The sequence below is a fragment of the Cibotium barometz genome, chromosome 10 (genome assembly GCF_041138505.1).
Source record: "Cibotium barometz isolate CiBa-2024 chromosome 10, ASM4113850v1, whole genome shotgun sequence".
NCBI classification, from domain to species: Eukaryota; Viridiplantae; Streptophyta; class Polypodiopsida; order Cyatheales; family Cibotiaceae; genus Cibotium; species Cibotium barometz.
The window spans coordinates 8,366,806-8,386,600 of NC_141055.1; the positions used below are offsets into that span (position 1 = coordinate 8,366,806).

A 19,795-nucleotide genomic window follows, 5' to 3' on the forward strand; every position below is an offset into this window, starting at 1 on the left:
TCTGTTGATTCTGGCCGTACAGCATCCTGGGAACCCTTTTCCCATGGACTGAATGGTACAGCTTTCTCTCTATTCACTTCCACACGTGGATTCAGGTCTGGACAGCACTCTTTTTCTCTCATGTGTGTGCTCAAAACAGCTAGCAGGAGCCCTCTTCACTCCCACGTGTGATTCAGGTCAAACCAGTGGGGTTATCCGCGTGGATTTAGGACATACGCATTTCCTACAAGTGGCCCAGGTTGTTTCACTCTTCCTACTGGCTGTACGGTGGCTCCAGAAGATTTTCATCGCGAAGAATGAGGAATTCTCCTGCTCTCCTATGTCTGGACTCCTCTTCCATTCACCGAGTCAACTCCGTGAGGGTGCCCCATCGCTAGGACTGGCACGGCGTGATCCGTAGTGCCAGGGACGGGTGGATTGCACGCAGAGTGTGACTCTGGAAGGTGCTATGGACGGGGCAGCCCTTGGTGACTGCAGACTCGGCATCAACAAACATGTTTGGGTTTGATACTTTGTTTTTTTTCATCGTGCATTGCTTATTGGAAATCTGGCCTTGGGCCCGTGTACTTGTAACAAATTCTCCCAAGTAATAATAACAATCCTTGGGGGGGGGGCCGGCCGTTCCGGCCTCAGTGTGGTGTCATCTATCTATGCTCAGAGTTGTTAATTACTTTTTATTGCTACTTTGTCTTGTGCTATTGTCTTTTAAGAGTGTATATTAAAGTGCTAACTGGAGAAGTGAGTCCAGGAAGGGGTGACCCCTGCTTGGGTCTCGTTTCAGTGGTATCAGAGCACGGATCTTCCTTTTTCTACATTGGGAGACGATCCAAAGGCTTCCTGACCACTCTCCATTAGTGACTTTACTCTTATTATGGCTAGCCAAGCAAGTAGCAAGGAAGTGCCAAATTCAAAGGGGCACTCCAGTGGAACTCAAGCAAGTGGACGGATGCCTTATGCCCGTGATCATGTATGGTTGGGACAGCCGTCCCGTGGCAAGGAGAAAATGCAGGAGCAAGAGCAAGAGCCAAGTGCCATCAATGCTGAAATTCAGCGTATGCGAGAGCTTCTCCATGCCAGGGAGATGGAATTGGCCAGCCTACGTGAGGACCCACACATTCAACAAGTGCTAGATGCAAAGAAAAAGGAGGCAACCGTCTTTCAAGACTTTGAAGCTTTGGCTCGTGGATCAGGGCTGAAACCTCGTGAGCTAGCTCTTTCATTCTTAGTGGAAAAGGGTGATGTATTGCAGGGCCAGGATGGGGAGCTTGTTATAAAGAGATCTCCATTGGTGGACATGCCTGGGATAGCCTCTCCAAAGCTGAAATCTGCTGTCCACAAAGAGGAGCCTTCCATTACATCCCGTTGGATTCTACCTTATATGGGAGGCATAGCCATGCCTATGAAGGTAACATTACTTCTAGAGATGATCGTTACAAGCCTCATTCTTCATCATTGCAGGTTTCTCATGGGCTTAGAGAGCACCGACATCCCCGTACTACTACTTTACCTGCATAATAGGGGATGAGGAAGGACATTGAGGCTTATGTACGTGCTTGCCTCATATGGTTGAACGCTACTTCTTTTGGCCAGGGATGAGGAAGGACATTGAGGCTTATGTACGTGCTTGCCTCATTTGCCAAAAGGTCAAGTTTGATCGTCACAAGTCTCCTGGATTGCTTCTACCATTGCCTATTCCCTCGCAGCCATGGGAGAGTATAGCTATGGATTTCATCATGGATTTGCCTCGCACTCAGCAAGGTAATGATGCTATATGGACTATCGTTGACCGGTTTAGCAAGCAAGCTCATTTCTTGCCGGTCAAGAAAACGATCAAGGCAGATCATATGGCAAAAGTTTTCTTATCACAGGTATTCAAGCATCATGGTATGCCTAAATCTATTGTGGGTGACCGTGATCCTCGAACTACCAGTCTCTTCTGGAGAGCACTTTTTGACAATATGGGCACAAAGCTGAATTTTTCATCCGCTTTTCATCCTCAAACCGATGGTCAAAGTGAGGCAGCAAATTCAGCCGTATTGGACCTTCTCAAATGCTATGTGGCTGATCAAAAGACTTTGTGGGAAAAGTATTTGCCACTTGTGGAGTTTGCATACAATAACACGGTGCATGCTTCTACTGGGAAGGCTCCCTTCGAGATAGTTTATGGCAAAGTGGTATTGCCTCCCATCCTACGTACTAAGGATGAGATTTTTGCTGCTGATGACTTTGTCAGGGACTTGGATGTTGCCTTTGCACAGGTACGGACAGCCATAGCCCGTTCTCAAGAGAAGCATAAGAAGGCTGCAGACAAGCATAGAAAGCATTTGGATGTCAAGGTAAATGATTGGGTATTGCTGAAATTCGAAAAAGCTAGACTCCGTAAGAGATCTGGTAAGGAGGGGATGTTTCCCAAGCTCTCATCCAGGTATTATGGGCCTTTCAAGGTCATTGAGCAGATCAATGAAGTTGCTTTTCGTTTAGCATTGCCATCCCATTGGAAGATACATAATGCTTTCCATGTTAGCCTCTTACGCAAGTATGTGGGTCCGGAACCAAGTCTTCCTATCATTGAGGATCCACCAGAAGTGGATGAGTTGGAAGAGATTTTGCAACCAGAGCAGATTGTGTTTCATAAAGAGCGTAAGCTATCTGCAGGCAAGCTTGTGAGACGCTATTTGGTGAAGTTCAAGAACTATCTCCCCGTTGATGCTAAGTGGGTTGATGAGGACTACTTCAAAGATTATCCGCAGCTTCTCCATGACTATTTGGAAGCTTTTCAGTTGCGGACAACTGTTTAGAAGACGGGGAGATGTCACCATTGAGCTATCTAATGGTCCTCTTATCTTCTTGTGTGAGCTTTGGGCTCTGGATGAGCATACTCCGTAGTGGTGCTCCATCGCTAGGACTGGCACGGCGTGATTCGTAGTGCCAGGGACGGGTGGATTGCACACGGTGTATGTTTCTGGATTACCACCGCTAGGACTGGCACGGCGTGATTCGTAGTGCCAGGGGGGGACGGGTGGATTGTACACTGTGTGTGTACCTGGAATTGACTTTCCGGTGGGCCTGTTTGTGCCCGGAAATGTCAAGTATTGTGCAAGTACATGAACGGAGATTATCCTTTAACAATGTTGCATTGTGCACTCATGTTTGCCTGCCTTTGAAATGTTTTCGCGTGAACTGGTTTCGTTTGCATGCTTGACATGTGTGTCTAGCTCAGGGGTCGGGGACGCCCTCCCGTGAGCCGTGGAATGCCTTGTCTTCTGACAGGTTTTGTGGCGTGTGAACAGGTGGGAAACTCTTATTTTAATAAGAGTTTTAAGTTATAAGTCTTATAACTTACAGGTTTCATACTTCATTAAAAGTAGGTGGACACTTTATAAGTGTGGGCACCTTCTTTTGGCCTGGGCACCCTTTTATAGCATGTGGGGTGGGGGTTGGCCACCTACCCCACCTACCACACCCAATCCTTTGCATGGGAGGAAGGCGCCTCACTTCCAGCCCTCTCCCTTGCATTTTGGAGGAAGAAAACACAACTGCTTGCTGGGATTTAGAGAAAACAGGCTGGAGCACTCATTATTCTCATGAAACAGCAGGTACAACAGGTACAGTACCATCAGTATTTGCTGATTTTGGTCGTACAGCAGGTACAGCAGGTACAGTACCATCATTATTTGCTGATTCTGGTCGTACAGCAGGTACAGCAGGTACAGTACCATCATTATCTGTTGATTCTGGCCGTACAGCATCCTGGGAACCCTTTTCCCATGGACTGAATGGTACAGCTTTCTCTCTATTCACTTCCACACGTGGATTCAGGTCTGGACAGCACTCTTTTTCTCTCATGTGTGTGCTCAAAACAGCTAGCAGGAGCCCTCTTCACTCCCACGTGTGATTCAGGTCAAACCAGTGGGGTTATCCGCGTGGATTTAGGACATACGCATTTCCTACAAGTGGCCCAGGTTGTTTCACTCTTCCTACTGGCTGTACGGTGGCTCCAGAAGATTTTCATCGCGAAGAATGAGGAATTCTCCTGCTCTCCTATGTCTGGACTCCTCTTCCATTCACCGAGTCAACTCCGTGAGGGTGCCCCATCGCTAGGACTGGCACGGCGTGATCCGTAGTGCCAGGGACGGGTGGATTGCACGCAGAGTGAGACTCTGGAAGGTGCTATGGACGGGGCAGCCCTTGGTGACTGCAGACTCGGCATCAACAAACATGTTTGGGTTTGATACTTTGTTTTTTTTCATCGTGCATTGCTTATTGGAAATCTGGCCTTGGGCCCGTGTACTTGTAACAAATTCTCCCAAGTAATAATAACAATCCTTGGGGGGGGGGCCGGCCGTTCCGGCCTCAGTGTGGTGTCATCTATCTATGCTCAGAGTTGTTAATTACTTTTTATTGCTACTTTGTCTTGTGCTATTGTCTTTTAAGAGTGTATATTAAAGTGCTAACTGGAGAAGTGAGTCCAGGAAGGGGTGACCCCTGCTTGGGTCTCGTTTCAGTGGTATCAGAGCACGGATCTTCCTTTTTCTACATTGGGAGACGATCCAAAGGCTTCCTGACCACTCTCCATTAGTGACTTTACTCTTATTATGGCTAGCCAAGCAAGTAGCAAGGAAGTGCCAAATTCAAAGGGGCACTCCAGTGGAACTCAAGCAAGTGGACGGATGCCTTATGCCCGTGATCATGTATGGTTGGGACAGCCGTCCCGTGGCAAGGAGAAAATGCAGGAGCAAGAGCAAGAGCCAAGTGCCATCAATGCTGAAATTCAGCGTATGCGAGAGCTTCTCCATGCCAGGGAGATGGAATTGGCCAGCCTACGTGAGGACCCACACATTCAACAAGTGCTAGATGCAAAGAAAAAGGAGGCAACCGTCTTTCAAGACTTTGAAGCTTTGGCTCGTGGATCAGGGCTGAAACCTCGTGAGCTAGCTCTTTCATTCTTAGTGGAAAAGGGTGATGTATTGCAGGGCCAGGATGGGGAGCTTGTTATAAAGAGATCTCCATTGGTGGACATGCCTGGGATAGCCTCTCCAAAGCTGAAATCTGCTGTCCACAAAGAGGAGCCTTCCATTACATCCCGTTGGATTCTACCTTATATGGGAGGCATAGCCATGCCTATGAAGGTAACATTACTTCTAGAGATGATCGTTACAAGCCTCATTCTTCATCATTGCAGGTTTCTCATGGGCTTAGAGAGCACCGACATCCCCGTACTACTACTTTACCTGCATAATAGGGGATGAGGAAGGACATTGAGGCTTATGTACGTGCTTGCCTCATATGGTTGAACGCTACTTCTTTTGGCCAGGGATGAGGAAGGACATTGAGGCTTATGTACGTGCTTGCCTCATTTGCCAAAAGGTCAAGTTTGATCGTCACAAGTCTCCTGGATTGCTTCTACCATTGCCTATTCCCTCGCAGCCATGGGAGAGTATAGCTATGGATTTCATCATGGATTTGCCTCGCACTCAGCAAGGTAATGATGCTATATGGACTATCGTTGACCGGTTTAGCAAGCAAGCTCATTTCTTGCCGGTCAAGAAAACGATCAAGGCAGATCATATGGCAAAAGTTTTCTTATCACAGGTATTCAAGCATCATGGTATGCCTAAATCTATTGTGGGTGACCGTGATCCTCGAACTACCAGTCTCTTCTGGAGAGCACTTTTTGACAATATGGGCACAAAGCTGAATTTTTCATCCGCTTTTCATCCTCAAACCGATGGTCAAAGTGAGGCAGCAAATTCAGCCGTATTGGACCTTCTCAAATGCTATGTGGCTGATCAAAAGACTTTGTGGGAAAAGTATTTGCCACTTGTGGAGTTTGCATACAATAACACGGTGCATGCTTCTACTGGGAAGGCTCCCTTCGAGATAGTTTATGGCAAAGTGGTATTGCCTCCCATCCTACGTACTAAGGATGAGATTTTTGCTGCTGATGACTTTGTCAGGGACTTGGATGTTGCCTTTGCACAGGTACGGACAGCCATAGCCCGTTCTCAAGAGAAGCATAAGAAGGCTGCAGACAAGCATAGAAAGCATTTGGATGTCAAGGTAAATGATTGGGTATTGCTGAAATTCGAAAAAGCTAGACTCCGTAAGAGATCTGGTAAGGAGGGGATGTTTCCCAAGCTCTCATCCAGGTATTATGGGCCTTTCAAGGTCATTGAGCAGATCAATGAAGTTGCTTTTCGTTTAGCATTGCCATCCCATTGGAAGATACATAATGCTTTCCATGTTAGCCTCTTACGCAAGTATGTGGGTCCGGAACCAAGTCTTCCTATCATTGAGGATCCACCAGAAGTGGATGAGTTGGAAGAGATTTTGCAACCAGAGCAGATTGTGTTTCATAAAGAGCGTAAGCTATCTGCAGGCAAGCTTGTGAGACGCTATTTGGTGAAGTTCAAGAACTATCTCCCCGTTGATGCTAAGTGGGTTGATGAGGACTACTTCAAAGATTATCCGCAGCTTCTCCATGACTATTTGGAAGCTTTTCAGTTGCGGACAACTGTTTAGAAGACGGGGAGATGTCACCATTGAGCTATCTAATGGTCCTCTTATCTTCTTGTGTGAGCTTTGGGCTCTGGATGAGCATACTCCGTAGTGGTGCTCCATCGCTAGGACTGGCACGGCGTGATTCGTAGTGCCAGGGACGGGTGGATTGCACACGGTGTATGTTTCTGGATTACCACCGCTAGGACTGGCACGGCGTGATTCGTAGTGCCAGGGGGGGACGGGTGGATTGTACACTGTGTGTGTACCTGGAATTGACTTTCCGGTGGGCCTGTTTGTGCCCGGAAATGTCAAGTATTGTGCAAGTACATGAACGGAGATTATCCTTTAACAATGTTGCATTGTGCACTCATGTTTGCCTGCCTTTGAAATGTTTTCGCGTGAACTGGTTTCGTTTGCATGCTTGACATGTGTGTCTAGCTCAGGGGTCGGGGACGCCCTCCCGTGAGCCGTGGAATGCCTTGTCTTCTGACAGGTTTTGTGGCGTGTGAACAGGTGGGAAACTCTTATTTTAATAAGAGTTTTAAGTTATAAGTCTTATAACTTACAGGTTTCATACTTCATTAAAAGTAGGTGGACACTTTATAAGTGTGGGCACCTTCTTTTGGCCTGGGCACCCTTTTATAGCATGTGGGGTGGGGGTTGGCCACCTACCCCACCTACCACACCCAATCCTTTGCATGGGAGGAAGGCGCCTCACTTCCAGCCCTCTCCCTTGCATTTTGGAGGAAGAAAACACAACTGCTTGCTGGGATTTAGAGAAAACAGGCTGGAGCACTCATTATTCTCATGAAACAGCAGGTACAACAGGTACAGTACCATCAGTATTTGCTGATTTTGGTCGTACAGCAGGTACAGCAGGTACAGTACCATCATTATTTGCTGATTCTGGTCGTACAGCAGGTACAGCAGGTACAGTACCATCATTATCTGTTGATTCTGGCCGTACAGCATCCTGGGAACCCTTTTCCCATGGACTGAATGGTACAGCTTTCTCTCTATTCACTTCCACACGTGGATTCAGGTCTGGACAGCACTCTTTTTCTCTCATGTGTGTGCTCAAAACAGCTAGCAGGAGCCCTCTTCACTCCCACGTGTGATTCAGGTCAAACCAGTGGGGTTATCCGCGTGGATTTAGGACATACGCATTTCCTACAAGTGGCCCAGGTTGTTTCACTCTTCCTACTGGCTGTACGGTGGCTCCAGAAGATTTTCATCGCGAAGAATGAGGAATTCTCCTGCTCTCCTATGTCTGGACTCCTCTTCCATTCACCGAGTCAACTCCGTGAGGGTGCCCCATCGCTAGGACTGGCACGGCGTGATCCGTAGTGCCAGGGACGGGTGGATTGCACGCAGAGTGTGACTCTGGAAGGTGCTATGGACGGGGCAGCCCTTGGTGACTGCAGACTCGGCATCAACAAACATGTTTGGGTTTGATACTTTGTTTTTTTTCATCGTGCATTGCTTATTGGAAATCTGGCCTTGGGCCCGTGTACTTGTAACAAATTCTCCCAAGTAATAATAACAATCCTTGGGGGGGGGGCCGGCCGTTCCGGCCTCAGTGTGGTGTCATCTATCTATGCTCAGAGTTGTTAATTACTTTTTATTGCTACTTTGTCTTGTGCTATTGTCTTTTAAGAGTGTATATTAAAGTGCTAACTGGAGAAGTGAGTCCAGGAAGGGGTGACCCCTGCTTGGGTCTCGTTTCAGTGGTATCAGAGCACGGATCTTCCTTTTTCTACATTGGGAGACGATCCAAAGGCTTCCTGACCACTCTCCATTAGTGACTTTACTCTTATTATGGCTAGCCAAGCAAGTAGCAAGGAAGTGCCAAATTCAAAGGGGCACTCCAGTGGAACTCAAGCAAGTGGACGGATGCCTTATGCCCGTGATCATGTATGGTTGGGACAGCCGTCCCGTGGCAAGGAGAAAATGCAGGAGCAAGAGCAAGAGCCAAGTGCCATCAATGCTGAAATTCAGCGTATGCGAGAGCTTCTCCATGCCAGGGAGATGGAATTGGCCAGCCTACGTGAGGACCCACACATTCAACAAGTGCTAGATGCAAAGAAAAAGGAGGCAACCGTCTTTCAAGACTTTGAAGCTTTGGCTCGTGGATCAGGGCTGAAACCTCGTGAGCTAGCTCTTTCATTCTTAGTGGAAAAGGGTGATGTATTGCAGGGCCAGGATGGGGAGCTTGTTATAAAGAGATCTCCATTGGTGGACATGCCTGGGATAGCCTCTCCAAAGCTGAAATCTGCTGTCCACAAAGAGGAGCCTTCCATTACATCCCGTTGGATTCTACCTTATATGGGAGGCATAGCCATGCCTATGAAGGTAACATTACTTCTAGAGATGATCGTTACAAGCCTCATTCTTCATCATTGCAGGTTTCTCATGGGCTTAGAGAGCACCGACATCCCCGTACTACTACTTTACCTGCATAATAGGGGATGAGGAAGGACATTGAGGCTTATGTACGTGCTTGCCTCATATGGTTGAACGCTACTTCTTTTGGCCAGGGATGAGGAAGGACATTGAGGCTTATGTACGTGCTTGCCTCATTTGCCAAAAGGTCAAGTTTGATCGTCACAAGTCTCCTGGATTGCTTCTACCATTGCCTATTCCCTCGCAGCCATGGGAGAGTATAGCTATGGATTTCATCATGGATTTGCCTCGCACTCAGCAAGGTAATGATGCTATATGGACTATCGTTGACCGGTTTAGCAAGCAAGCTCATTTCTTGCCGGTCAAGAAAACGATCAAGGCAGATCATATGGCAAAAGTTTTCTTATCACAGGTATTCAAGCATCATGGTATGCCTAAATCTATTGTGGGTGACCGTGATCCTCGAACTACCAGTCTCTTCTGGAGAGCACTTTTTGACAATATGGGCACAAAGCTGAATTTTTCATCCGCTTTTCATCCTCAAACCGATGGTCAAAGTGAGGCAGCAAATTCAGCCGTATTGGACCTTCTCAAATGCTATGTGGCTGATCAAAAGACTTTGTGGGAAAAGTATTTGCCACTTGTGGAGTTTGCATACAATAACACGGTGCATGCTTCTACTGGGAAGGCTCCCTTCGAGATAGTTTATGGCAAAGTGGTATTGCCTCCCATCCTACGTACTAAGGATGAGATTTTTGCTGCTGATGACTTTGTCAGGGACTTGGATGTTGCCTTTGCACAGGTACGGACAGCCATAGCCCGTTCTCAAGAGAAGCATAAGAAGGCTGCAGACAAGCATAGAAAGCATTTGGATGTCAAGGTAAATGATTGGGTATTGCTGAAATTCGAAAAAGCTAGACTCCGTAAGAGATCTGGTAAGGAGGGGATGTTTCCCAAGCTCTCATCCAGGTATTATGGGCCTTTCAAGGTCATTGAGCAGATCAATGAAGTTGCTTTTCGTTTAGCATTGCCATCCCATTGGAAGATACATAATGCTTTCCATGTTAGCCTCTTACGCAAGTATGTGGGTCCGGAACCAAGTCTTCCTATCATTGAGGATCCACCAGAAGTGGATGAGTTGGAAGAGATTTTGCAACCAGAGCAGATTGTGTTTCATAAAGAGCGTAAGCTATCTGCAGGCAAGCTTGTGAGACGCTATTTGGTGAAGTTCAAGAACTATCTCCCCGTTGATGCTAAGTGGGTTGATGAGGACTACTTCAAAGATTATCCGCAGCTTCTCCATGACTATTTGGAAGCTTTTCAGTTGCGGACAACTGTTTAGAAGACGGGGAGATGTCACCATTGAGCTATCTAATGGTCCTCTTATCTTCTTGTGTGAGCTTTGGGCTCTGGATGAGCATACTCCGTAGTGGTGCTCCATCGCTAGGACTGGCACGGCGTGATTCGTAGTGCCAGGGACGGGTGGATTGCACACGGTGTATGTTTCTGGATTACCACCGCTAGGACTGGCACGGCGTGATTCGTAGTGCCAGGGGGGGACGGGTGGATTGTACACTGTGTGTGTACCTGGAATTGACTTTCCGGTGGGCCTGTTTGTGCCCGGAAATGTCAAGTATTGTGCAAGTACATGAACGGAGATTATCCTTTAACAATGTTGCATTGTGCACTCATGTTTGCCTGCCTTTGAAATGTTTTCGCGTGAACTGGTTTCGTTTGCATGCTTGACATGTGTGTCTAGCTCAGGGGTCGGGGACGCCCTCCCGTGAGCCGTGGAATGCCTTGTCTTCTGACAGGTTTTGTGGCGTGTGAACAGGTGGGAAACTCTTATTTTAATAAGAGTTTTAAGTTATAAGTCTTATAACTTACAGGTTTCATACTTCATTAAAAGTAGGTGGACACTTTATAAGTGTGGGCACCTTCTTTTGGCCTGGGCACCCTTTTATAGCATGTGGGGTGGGGGTTGGCCACCTACCCCACCTACCACACCCAATCCTTTGCATGGGAGGAAGGCGCCTCACTTCCAGCCCTCTCCCTTGCATTTTGGAGGAAGAAAACACAACTGCTTGCTGGGATTTAGAGAAAACAGGCTGGAGCACTCATTATTCTCATGAAACAGCAGGTACAACAGGTACAACAGGTACAGTACCATCATTATTTGCTGATTCTGGTCGTACAGCAAGTACAACAGGTACAGTACCATCATTATTTGCTGATTCTGGTCGTGCAGCAGGTACAGCAGGTACAGTACCATCATTATTTGCTGATTCTGGTCGTACAGCAGGTACAGTACCATCATTATTTGCTGATTCTGGTCGTACAACAGGTACAGCAGGTACAGCAGGTACAGTACCATCATTATCTGTTGATTCTGGCCGTACAGCATCCTGGGAACCCTTTTCCCATGGACTGAATGGTACAGCTTTCTCTCTATTCACTTCCACACGTGGATTCAGGTCTGGACAGCACTCTTTTTCTCTCATGTGTGTGCTCAAAACAGCTAGCAGGAGCCCTCTTCACTCCCACGTGTGATTCAGGTCAAACCAGTGGGGTTATCCGCGTGGATTTAGGACATACGCATTTCCTACAAGTGGCCAGGTTGTTTCACTCTTCCTACTGGCTGTACGGTGGCTCCAGAAGATTTTCATCGCGAAGAATGAGGAATTCTCCTGCTCTCCTATGTCTGGACTCCTCTTCCATTCACCGAGTCAACTCCGTGAGGGTGCCCCATCGCTAGGACTGGCACGGCGTGATCCGTAGTGCCAGGGACGGGTGGATTGCACGCAGAGTGTGACTCTGGAAGGTGCTATGGACGGGGCAGCCCTTGGTGACTGCAGACTCGGCATCAACAAACATGTTTGGGTTTGATACTTTGTTTTTTTTCATCGTGCATTGCTTATTGGAAATCTGGCCTTGGGCCCGTGTACTTGTAACAAATTCTCCCAAGTAATAATAACAATCCTTGGGGGGGGGCCGGCCGTTCCGGCCTCAGTGTGGTGTCATCTATCTATGCTCAGAGTTGTTAATTACTTTTTATTGCTACTTTGTCTTGTGCTATTGTCTTTTAAGAGTGTATATTAAAGTGCTAACTGGAGAAGTGAGTCCAGGAAGGGGTGACCCCTGCTTGGGTCTCGTTTCACGGCATCATGAGGATTAAGGTGGGGCAGCTTCTTAAAAGCAACTCTACCTTCATGATCTTGTATTACATCACCACTCTTGAAGAAAAATGACAAAATCACTCCTAAAGAAAAATGACAAAGCTTCTTGAAAGCAAGTCTACCTTCATGATCTTGTATTACATCACCACTCTTGAAGAAAAATGACAAAGCCAACTCACAAGGCTTAAATCCCAACTCTTGAGCATATTTCATGAAGATTTCTTCTTCCACAGCACTTTGCTTCCTAGCATCAAGGACTTGCTTTATGCCTGGATCCTCTTGCAAGTTCCTCAGCTTAGTGTCCTTCTCTTTAAGCTCTCTACACAATAGCTCTAATTCAGAAATTGACTCCTCTTGAGCAATAGCTTGCCCTATTTCAATGTGTGTCCCTACCACACAACTATCTGAGTGGCTAGCCATTATGCTTAATCAAATCTAACAGAAAGGACGTTCGCTCTAGGATCGTCTTCCAATCACAAAGAAAAGAAGGCTAGACATTGATACCAATGTAGCCAAAAACCGCAAGTTTACAGCATTCAAATAACCACATAACAATGAAACAAAATACATTACATGATGACACCGCATTGGGGCAGAAACCCCGCATCCACGATCAAGGCGGTATTCCATCTATGGCCCTGGACTATGTGCTCACTGGGGAGACCAAAAGCTCCCTGAACTTTACATAGGTTCGAACCCACGTATCCCTGTCTAGAACAATTGAATACACTTACTTATCTTGCGGTTCACGTGGCTTAAAGTCCTTGGGTCGGGGGAAGCTCCTTTGTCCTTAAAGCTCCCTGAACTTTACATAGGTTCAAACCCACGTATCCCTGTCTAGAACAATTGAATACACTTACTTATCTTGTGGTTCACGTGGCTTAAAGTCCTTGGGTCGTGGCAAGCTCCTTTGTCCTTAAGTCTTCAAATGTCGATGTAGAACCATTTCTTCAAAGTCTTCAAGCCCTAGACTATATGCCCTATCACTGGGGAGACCCAAACTCCCCACAGTGAACTTTACATAGGTTTGAACCCACGCGTCTCTGTCTAGAACAACTTACTTATCTTGTGGTTCACGTGACCAGTCCTTGGGTGGTCAAGGAGAGCTCCATTGTCCTTAAGTCTTCAAATGTCGATGTAGAACCATTGCTTCAAATTCTTCAAGTTCCCCAATCGGCTTCTCCAAACTTGCCAGAAGAGAGTAGTAAAATTGTACTTCAGGTTCCCGACACACATAGTGGGACAGCCCCTCAAGATGATGAAATAAAGAAGGTTGTTTATGAGAATTTCAAACAGATAAAAGCAATCAAAGAGAAGCTACAAAGGTTGTGTATCTCCACGGGGTGCTATGGGCAGCAGGCCAGAAATGGGTATGAGCAGGCTGGACAACAGCAATTCAGGTCCAAATCAGGAATGCCGGCTGCACGTAACTCAAGGAATGGGGGAGCAAAAGAAAGATTGTATTGACATCTACGAAAGACCCAAAGGGTCTATGAGACCAAAATCTCTTACATATGTAATCCACGAGTAAACTGGATGTCAAGACAACATGAATAAAGTAAAAGACTAGCTGCTGAAAGGATAGACAAGGCCAACATACTACGTAGACCCTCTGTGTACAATAAACTAGGCAGCAGAAGAAACTCATGTGTCCGGGCTCGTAGTGTGACGTCCTCCTTATGAACCATGTACCTGGCCTTAATATCCACCACCTGCACGGCTGCCTCTCTGTGTCGCTGAAGCAAGTCCGGATCCGAAGCTGGCGAGTGGAGGGTTTGGATCACCGAGATCAGGGGCGTCTTAACTAATCCGGAGAAACTGTGCTCTCTCTCAGAGGACTTCATGGGTGCATGATGCCAGCCTGCCATGGGTCTGGAGGGCACTCACTCAATGGGGGTGTCTGCCTACCTCTGTCCTGGTCCATATGTCCAGGCGAGTCGTCTCTGGTAGGGGCCAAAGAAGTCAATGATGGATGCCTCTAATAGGTATCGTCCCAGGCATCGCTAGTATCTGTAATGCATCACCTGGGCCTGAACCCCTGCTTGAAGAAACAGTGACAGCATCCGCGTATCTCATAGTAAACTAGGCATCTAAGTATGTACATGCTCCTCAGACTCGATCTCCCCAGTATTACATAGCATGCATACCCGTCTATCTCGTGGGATGCCCTTTTCTCTCCCTATCTCAATCCGAAGGCAGTGTGACAGCTGACCAATGGTGATCCACATAATGGCGTCGGGCAAGTGTTTGCGGAGATAACTGGGCCTCTCAATGAATCCATCACCAATGACCCTCAAGAAAAGCTGTGTGTAGGGACTGGAGCTTTGGGAAAAGCTTGGCCGAGAGAGAGAGAGAGAGAGAGAGAGAGAGAGAGAGAGAGAGATGGTCAGCATGAAGGGGAAGAAATATGCACAACTCGCAAACTTTGTGAAGGAGATAAAATTAACCAACCTTTTTTTAAAAATACCCCCCACAAGTTATAAGAGTTATTGATGTGGTGGAAGGTCTTTTAGGATAAAGTGTCCGCCCTTCCATGTTAACGTGTGTACAGTTAGCCTTATAAAATGTTACACAAGCCTTGAAAATAAAACCAAGTATTAAGGCAAATACTTATCATCTGCACAACTAAACCAGACGCTCGTCAACATACATTTCATGCGGACAACCTACGGTCACTTAGTTCTGGGCACCCCAGCTCCATCAGGTACACAAACATAGTTCAGGCAGGGATTGTCCAAAAAGCATCCTTTACACACAATATTCACACATGTCAAACTATGCTAGTGCATGTAGAAAATGTACTGGACAATCTCTCGCTCTCACAGCTTTTATTAAACCATCCCCAGGTAGAACTACCAGGTGACAGTCCCCCCCATCTTATCCATTTACCCATGGAAGGCCTTAACTATCTCATTAGCAGGATAAGGCTGACTTATCCCATCCAAAGTCACGATCATCCGCAATGACACCACACCTCAAAAACCTTAAAACTATGGCCCATAACCTTGACAGTTCCTATGTTGCCTCCAATTTTTACAATCTTCTTTGAAACGATAACTTCATTCTACGACCTGATCATTCTCAAGTACATCCCCCTTGAGACCCTACGCTGGATCGATTACCATGTCTATCCTCACATCCTTGCTCTTTTCCTTGTCTTTTCTAACGTCATGTGCTGCCCTGATGGGACCTGTATGTAGCCAAATCATCACAGGGGAGAAAGCCTAATGAGGAAATGACACATAAGCTGCTGCAGAAATCAGCTGGGGCAAACCCAAACATGTATTGACACATCAACTGCCATGGAATCCATTCTGACAGTGATATACAAGGGTGTTGAAACTGTTGCAGTATGGGTAGTGTCTAGACTTCTTGCAGTTACCATGAACATCAGTGTAGCGCATATGCTAAGGGCATGATAATAAGATATAGCCAGACCTAGTAAGCTAGCATGCTCAGGTCTCGTCCGGTAACGGAATAACCACAGATTTCTCCACTAGCTAAGTACACCACTAACCATAGAATCAAAACACAGCTCTCAATCTGTCAATCCTTATAATGTATGAACCTGGTAGTTTCCCCATGTTGAGTCAAATTAAGGCATGGCTTTGCTCCTGGTGTAATCAACTCCTTTTATTCAGAAAAGGAGAGCAAACACAGCAAGGCAGACTTCTTATCGATTGCATGAAAACTGTGCAAGCAAAGAAACATGTGGAAAGAAGCCCACAAACAAACACTTGCACTCATAACGCGGGTTGAATCATACCTTGTTGGCTCTTCAACCACCACAGCACGTGTCACTTGGTCCAATGGACAGTGCTCTGACATATCCCTTTCCAACACCAACTCCCTTACATCCCATGATGGGGTATGCCCTTGTATGCAAAACTGACATAAATATCATCTTGTAAAGTGCCAGCCTACTAGGATGCTGGATTGCATATAGATGTGAAAGGAAATAAGGCCTGCAGTTTCTCTTCTCAAACCTGCGGAGAATCAGAAGCTTCAAGCAACTCCATCTCAGGTGTTAACGAACTATTACTCGAGGATCTTCTGGCATATGCTTTGCAATTCTTCTCTGGAGTGTGAACTTCTTGCACTGCATTACTCTTTTTTGGAGTAGGACCTTCGTGTTTAGGTGTCGCTGCTTCATGTGGCCGCTTCCGCAATATGGAAGGGGTGCAACGAAAACTTTTTGCTGCAGAACGAAGCACAGCGCTGATCTCTGGGAGAGAAGCCGCCCAGGGATGAGATGGAGATGTGAAACCACCGATTGATGACATTATTATCCGGACATCAAGAGGGCTCGAAGGGTTTGTGACAGCTTCAATCTTGGAAGGAGATAAGCTGGCTCCTACCAAGTTCATGTGGTCCCTTGATCCATCCTCAGAAACTTTTCTCCGTAAGAAGGACCCAACAGGTGTCGAGGGTTGAGATGTGGTGTAAGAGAGAGCTTTTCCAGAACATGACTGTAAAGGGTAACCAGATAAGTTCTCTGATTTTGGTGGCCGTGGCATGTCATTCTCAACAGCAGCTCGATTCAAACCTCTCAAAGTTGTGTGGCTACCCCAAGCCACTGCCACAGCCATATCCAAACCTCTAGCTGAATCTGCTAACCGATTTGAGGCCAATTCACTTGTCACTCCAGGAAGAAGCAAAGAGTTTGTCATTCTTCTTAGATCCGCACCACCAAGGTGCCTCTGTCCATTTCTCGCTCTGAAAGACTCTGGTGATTCTTTGTCAACCTGCACTGTTTTGCTCAACCTGTCCAGTGGTGTGCACAAGTCCGATGATGTGGCACTTCTGCCAGCCAATTCCTTTTGAAGATCCAACTGGACACTTCTTGCCTGCATGCCCACTACAGGTTCACCCAAGGTCGACCTCGCCTCAATCCCTTTTGATTGGTCTAATACAGATCCGGGTACAGTCGTCGAGTCCAACTTTTTCTTCAACGAGCTGTTCCAATGGTTTTTTATAGCATTGTCGGTCCTGAAAACAAAATCATTTCCAATGGTGATCTTATGCATGTGAAAGGCCATACTGCATATCCAAGGAGATAGAAAGCTTAGAGATAGCATACCTTCCAGGTAGACATTTTGCTATCTCTGCCCATTTATTCCCATTAAGCTGATGAGCCTCAATAAGTGCTAGCTCTTCCTCTGGCGTCCATGCATCCTTCTTTATGTTAGGATCCAAATGATTGTGCCATCTGCATATTTAAACAAGATATTATACATTAAATTTGCTTGTTTTTAACTACACGAAATGTTAACCCACTTAAACACCTTACTAGGGTGAAGGCATCTTGTCCTTTTTGACTTTCCAAGTGCCACTTGACAAGGTTTACACAAGGATGTATAAATGACATTCCCGTAAGCATATTTTGCTGAAAGAAAATAATGCAAACCTTTCACGGCACTGCTTTCCAATTCGACCTGGTAATGACCGCGAGATAACAGACCATTTCTTCGGCCCATGCTTGATAACAAGTTCCATTATCTTTTCATCTTCCTAAAGACAAGGATAAAGCAATAACAGCTTAGTTACCCATGAATGCCTGGCATAGCGTCCTAGGAGAACTGCATGCAAAATACAAAATAAGCCCACCTCCTTAGTCCAGGGTCCCTTCACAAGGTTCGGATTGAGGACCTTCTGCCAGCGATGCAGGCATTGAACATCAGATCGATCCTTGAGCAACTCCGCTGCAGCAAATGAAATATAAAAGATAACTGGATCAGGGACCAGAGCATGCTCCAATTCCACCACACGACTATGGTTCACACGTTTACAGCCTTCCCTTGCATCTGAATCAGCTACAATTGAGGGAGCAACTGTGCACTAAATGATTATCTAGATTTGTGGTGCATGTACCTATCTTTTTCCAGTTCTTTCCCTTAAAACGCTGAACCGCTCTTCGAAGTATTTCATCCTGTCACAGAAGTAAACCACGTTTTGTTCAATTTGAAATGTGATAAGCTACGATTATATCCCACACCCTTTATGAAAGTCTTAATTTGCGAGTGATAAACCTAGAAAATACCCTGTAATTAAGCAAATATTTAAGTCATTCTCACCTCTTCTGGAGTCCACCCACCTTTAGAGGATCTCCTTGTCGGCCCACCAGAGCGCCTGCCATGATGGACTATTAGTAAAAAGATGTTTTGGTAGAAGAAAGATGTTATTATGAATGGGCTATTGGTGAAAAAATCTCGTGACCAGGGCTTAGATTATGATAACGGGCTATGTTTACCGGCGATCAGGTCAGGATTGATTAGGCTATGGTAATGGGCAATTACTGATAGGATGTTGTCATAATGGGCTATTTTCCTTTGGTTCAATACCCGACTCGTCACTTGCCAATTTTCCTCGTCCCTCGCGGGTGGGGCAAGAAATCTGGGAATCGAAAACGCTAAATAGGGATATTAGGTGGCTAATATGGTGAAAAGAAAAAGAAAGGTAGTAAACCCACCGTTAGCAAAGAGATTACATACCCTTGCACAGACGGCAGGCGATCAGCACTGTCTGCACATTCAGACATGGAGGAAGTGGAAATTGCCGGTTTGCACTGCTCTGAGTCTCCGGTTTTCTGTGCTTCAAGCCCAGCCATTTTCACTTCAAATTAAACGTCCTGACGGTTGGCCTTCAAGATCAAAGGCGTTACCAGCTGCTTAGCGGTTGGAATTTGCCTAAAGGAGCTGCAAAACTGCAGCTATGGCGATTCACAGGTGAAATTAAGCTACAAACTGTTGCGGGAATTAGGATTTGTTACAGAACGCAATCCACAGTCCCTCTCTGATCAAGCAGCAGTACATCTTTCCGAAACTGGAACAATGCTCTGAAGGTTAAGCAGTGAAGCGTGGCCTTGGTAGGACATGGAGAAGCTGAGAACCCTAATCAAGGTTTGGGAAACCCTAATCGAGGTCTGAGTAAAGCTAATCTGCACAGAAGCAGAAAGCTTAGAAATCTGACCAGGCCCGCAGCGATGGTGATGCAGATCAGCCCTTGCCCTCCGCGTCTTTCCCTTTCCAATTTAGATTTCGAAGCTCTCAATGAGGAGGTTCAGCAAAAACCCTTATCTGCGATGATTTCCTGATGCTCTTGATGTGGATAAGTTTCCAATTTAGATTTCGAAGCTCTCAATGAGGAGGTTCAGCAAAAACCCTTATCTGCGATGATTTCCTGATGCTCTTGATGATTCGAAGAAAGCTGAAAAATCAGATAACAGGCCGAGGCCTGACGAGGCCACTAGTCTGCGAAACCCTAATCCAGAAAACCTTAAATCTGTGAAGCTCAAACTTGAGCGCTCACATGTTGCCACACACAGAGCGCAACGACGAGGAGGTAGATTGAGGGGAAATCTGGAACCCTGATTTCGAGAAACCTCAAACCCTAATCGGACTTTCTGCAGAGAGCAGCTGTGTGGCTTTTTAAATCTCCAAAGGAAAGATCAATGGAAACCTTGAAAGTATGCAAAAATTAGTCTTTTTGCAGAGTTTGCACGGAGATAGAAAGTGAGATAAAAAGAGAGAGAGAGAGAGAGAGAGAGAGAGGGGAGAGGAAGGCGATGGCGGAAGCAAAAGAAACGATGGGTTGCAGAAATTGAAAAAATTGAAAATTCGCAAATAGCTCTCCCTTAGCAACGGTGCCCTACCGTTAATGCCGCCCCTCGGTCAATAAAAACCTTAATCTGTATGTTGCCGCTAAAGTAATGAAAT

The 19,795-nt window shown here is 46.3% G+C and overlaps 1 protein-coding gene across 10 annotated transcripts in view; it reads right to left on the bottom strand.

The window, feature by feature from the left end:
- The window catches only part of LOC147634518 (uncharacterized), a 30,829-nt gene that overhangs the window by 10,979 nt on the left and 55 nt on the right, over window positions 1-19,795 (bottom strand). For 8 of the 10 annotated variants that reach the window (XM_086803591.1, XM_086803590.1, XM_086803589.1 and 5 more), the window contains exons 1-8: window positions 18,572-19,795; window positions 18,155-18,209; window positions 17,952-18,009; window positions 17,688-17,782; window positions 17,488-17,591; window positions 17,161-17,289; window positions 16,067-17,069; window positions 15,847-15,968 (exon numbers count right to left, since the gene is read on the bottom strand). The exon at window positions 18,572-19,795 is cut by the window's right edge and continues 55 nt beyond it. In XM_086803591.1, the coding sequence (XP_086659717.1) occupies window positions 15,847-15,968; window positions 16,067-17,069; window positions 17,161-17,289; window positions 17,488-17,591; window positions 17,688-17,782; window positions 17,952-18,009; window positions 18,155-18,209; window positions 18,572-18,687 (1,682 nt within the window). In that variant the 5' untranslated portion in view covers window positions 18,688-19,795. Of the gene's footprint in view, window positions 1-15,846; window positions 15,969-16,066; window positions 17,070-17,160; window positions 17,290-17,487; window positions 17,592-17,687; window positions 17,783-17,951; window positions 18,010-18,154; window positions 18,210-18,330; window positions 18,490-18,571 lie in introns of all 10 variants that reach the window. The other 2 variants (XM_086803592.1, XM_086803594.1) reach the window with 2 other exon arrangements.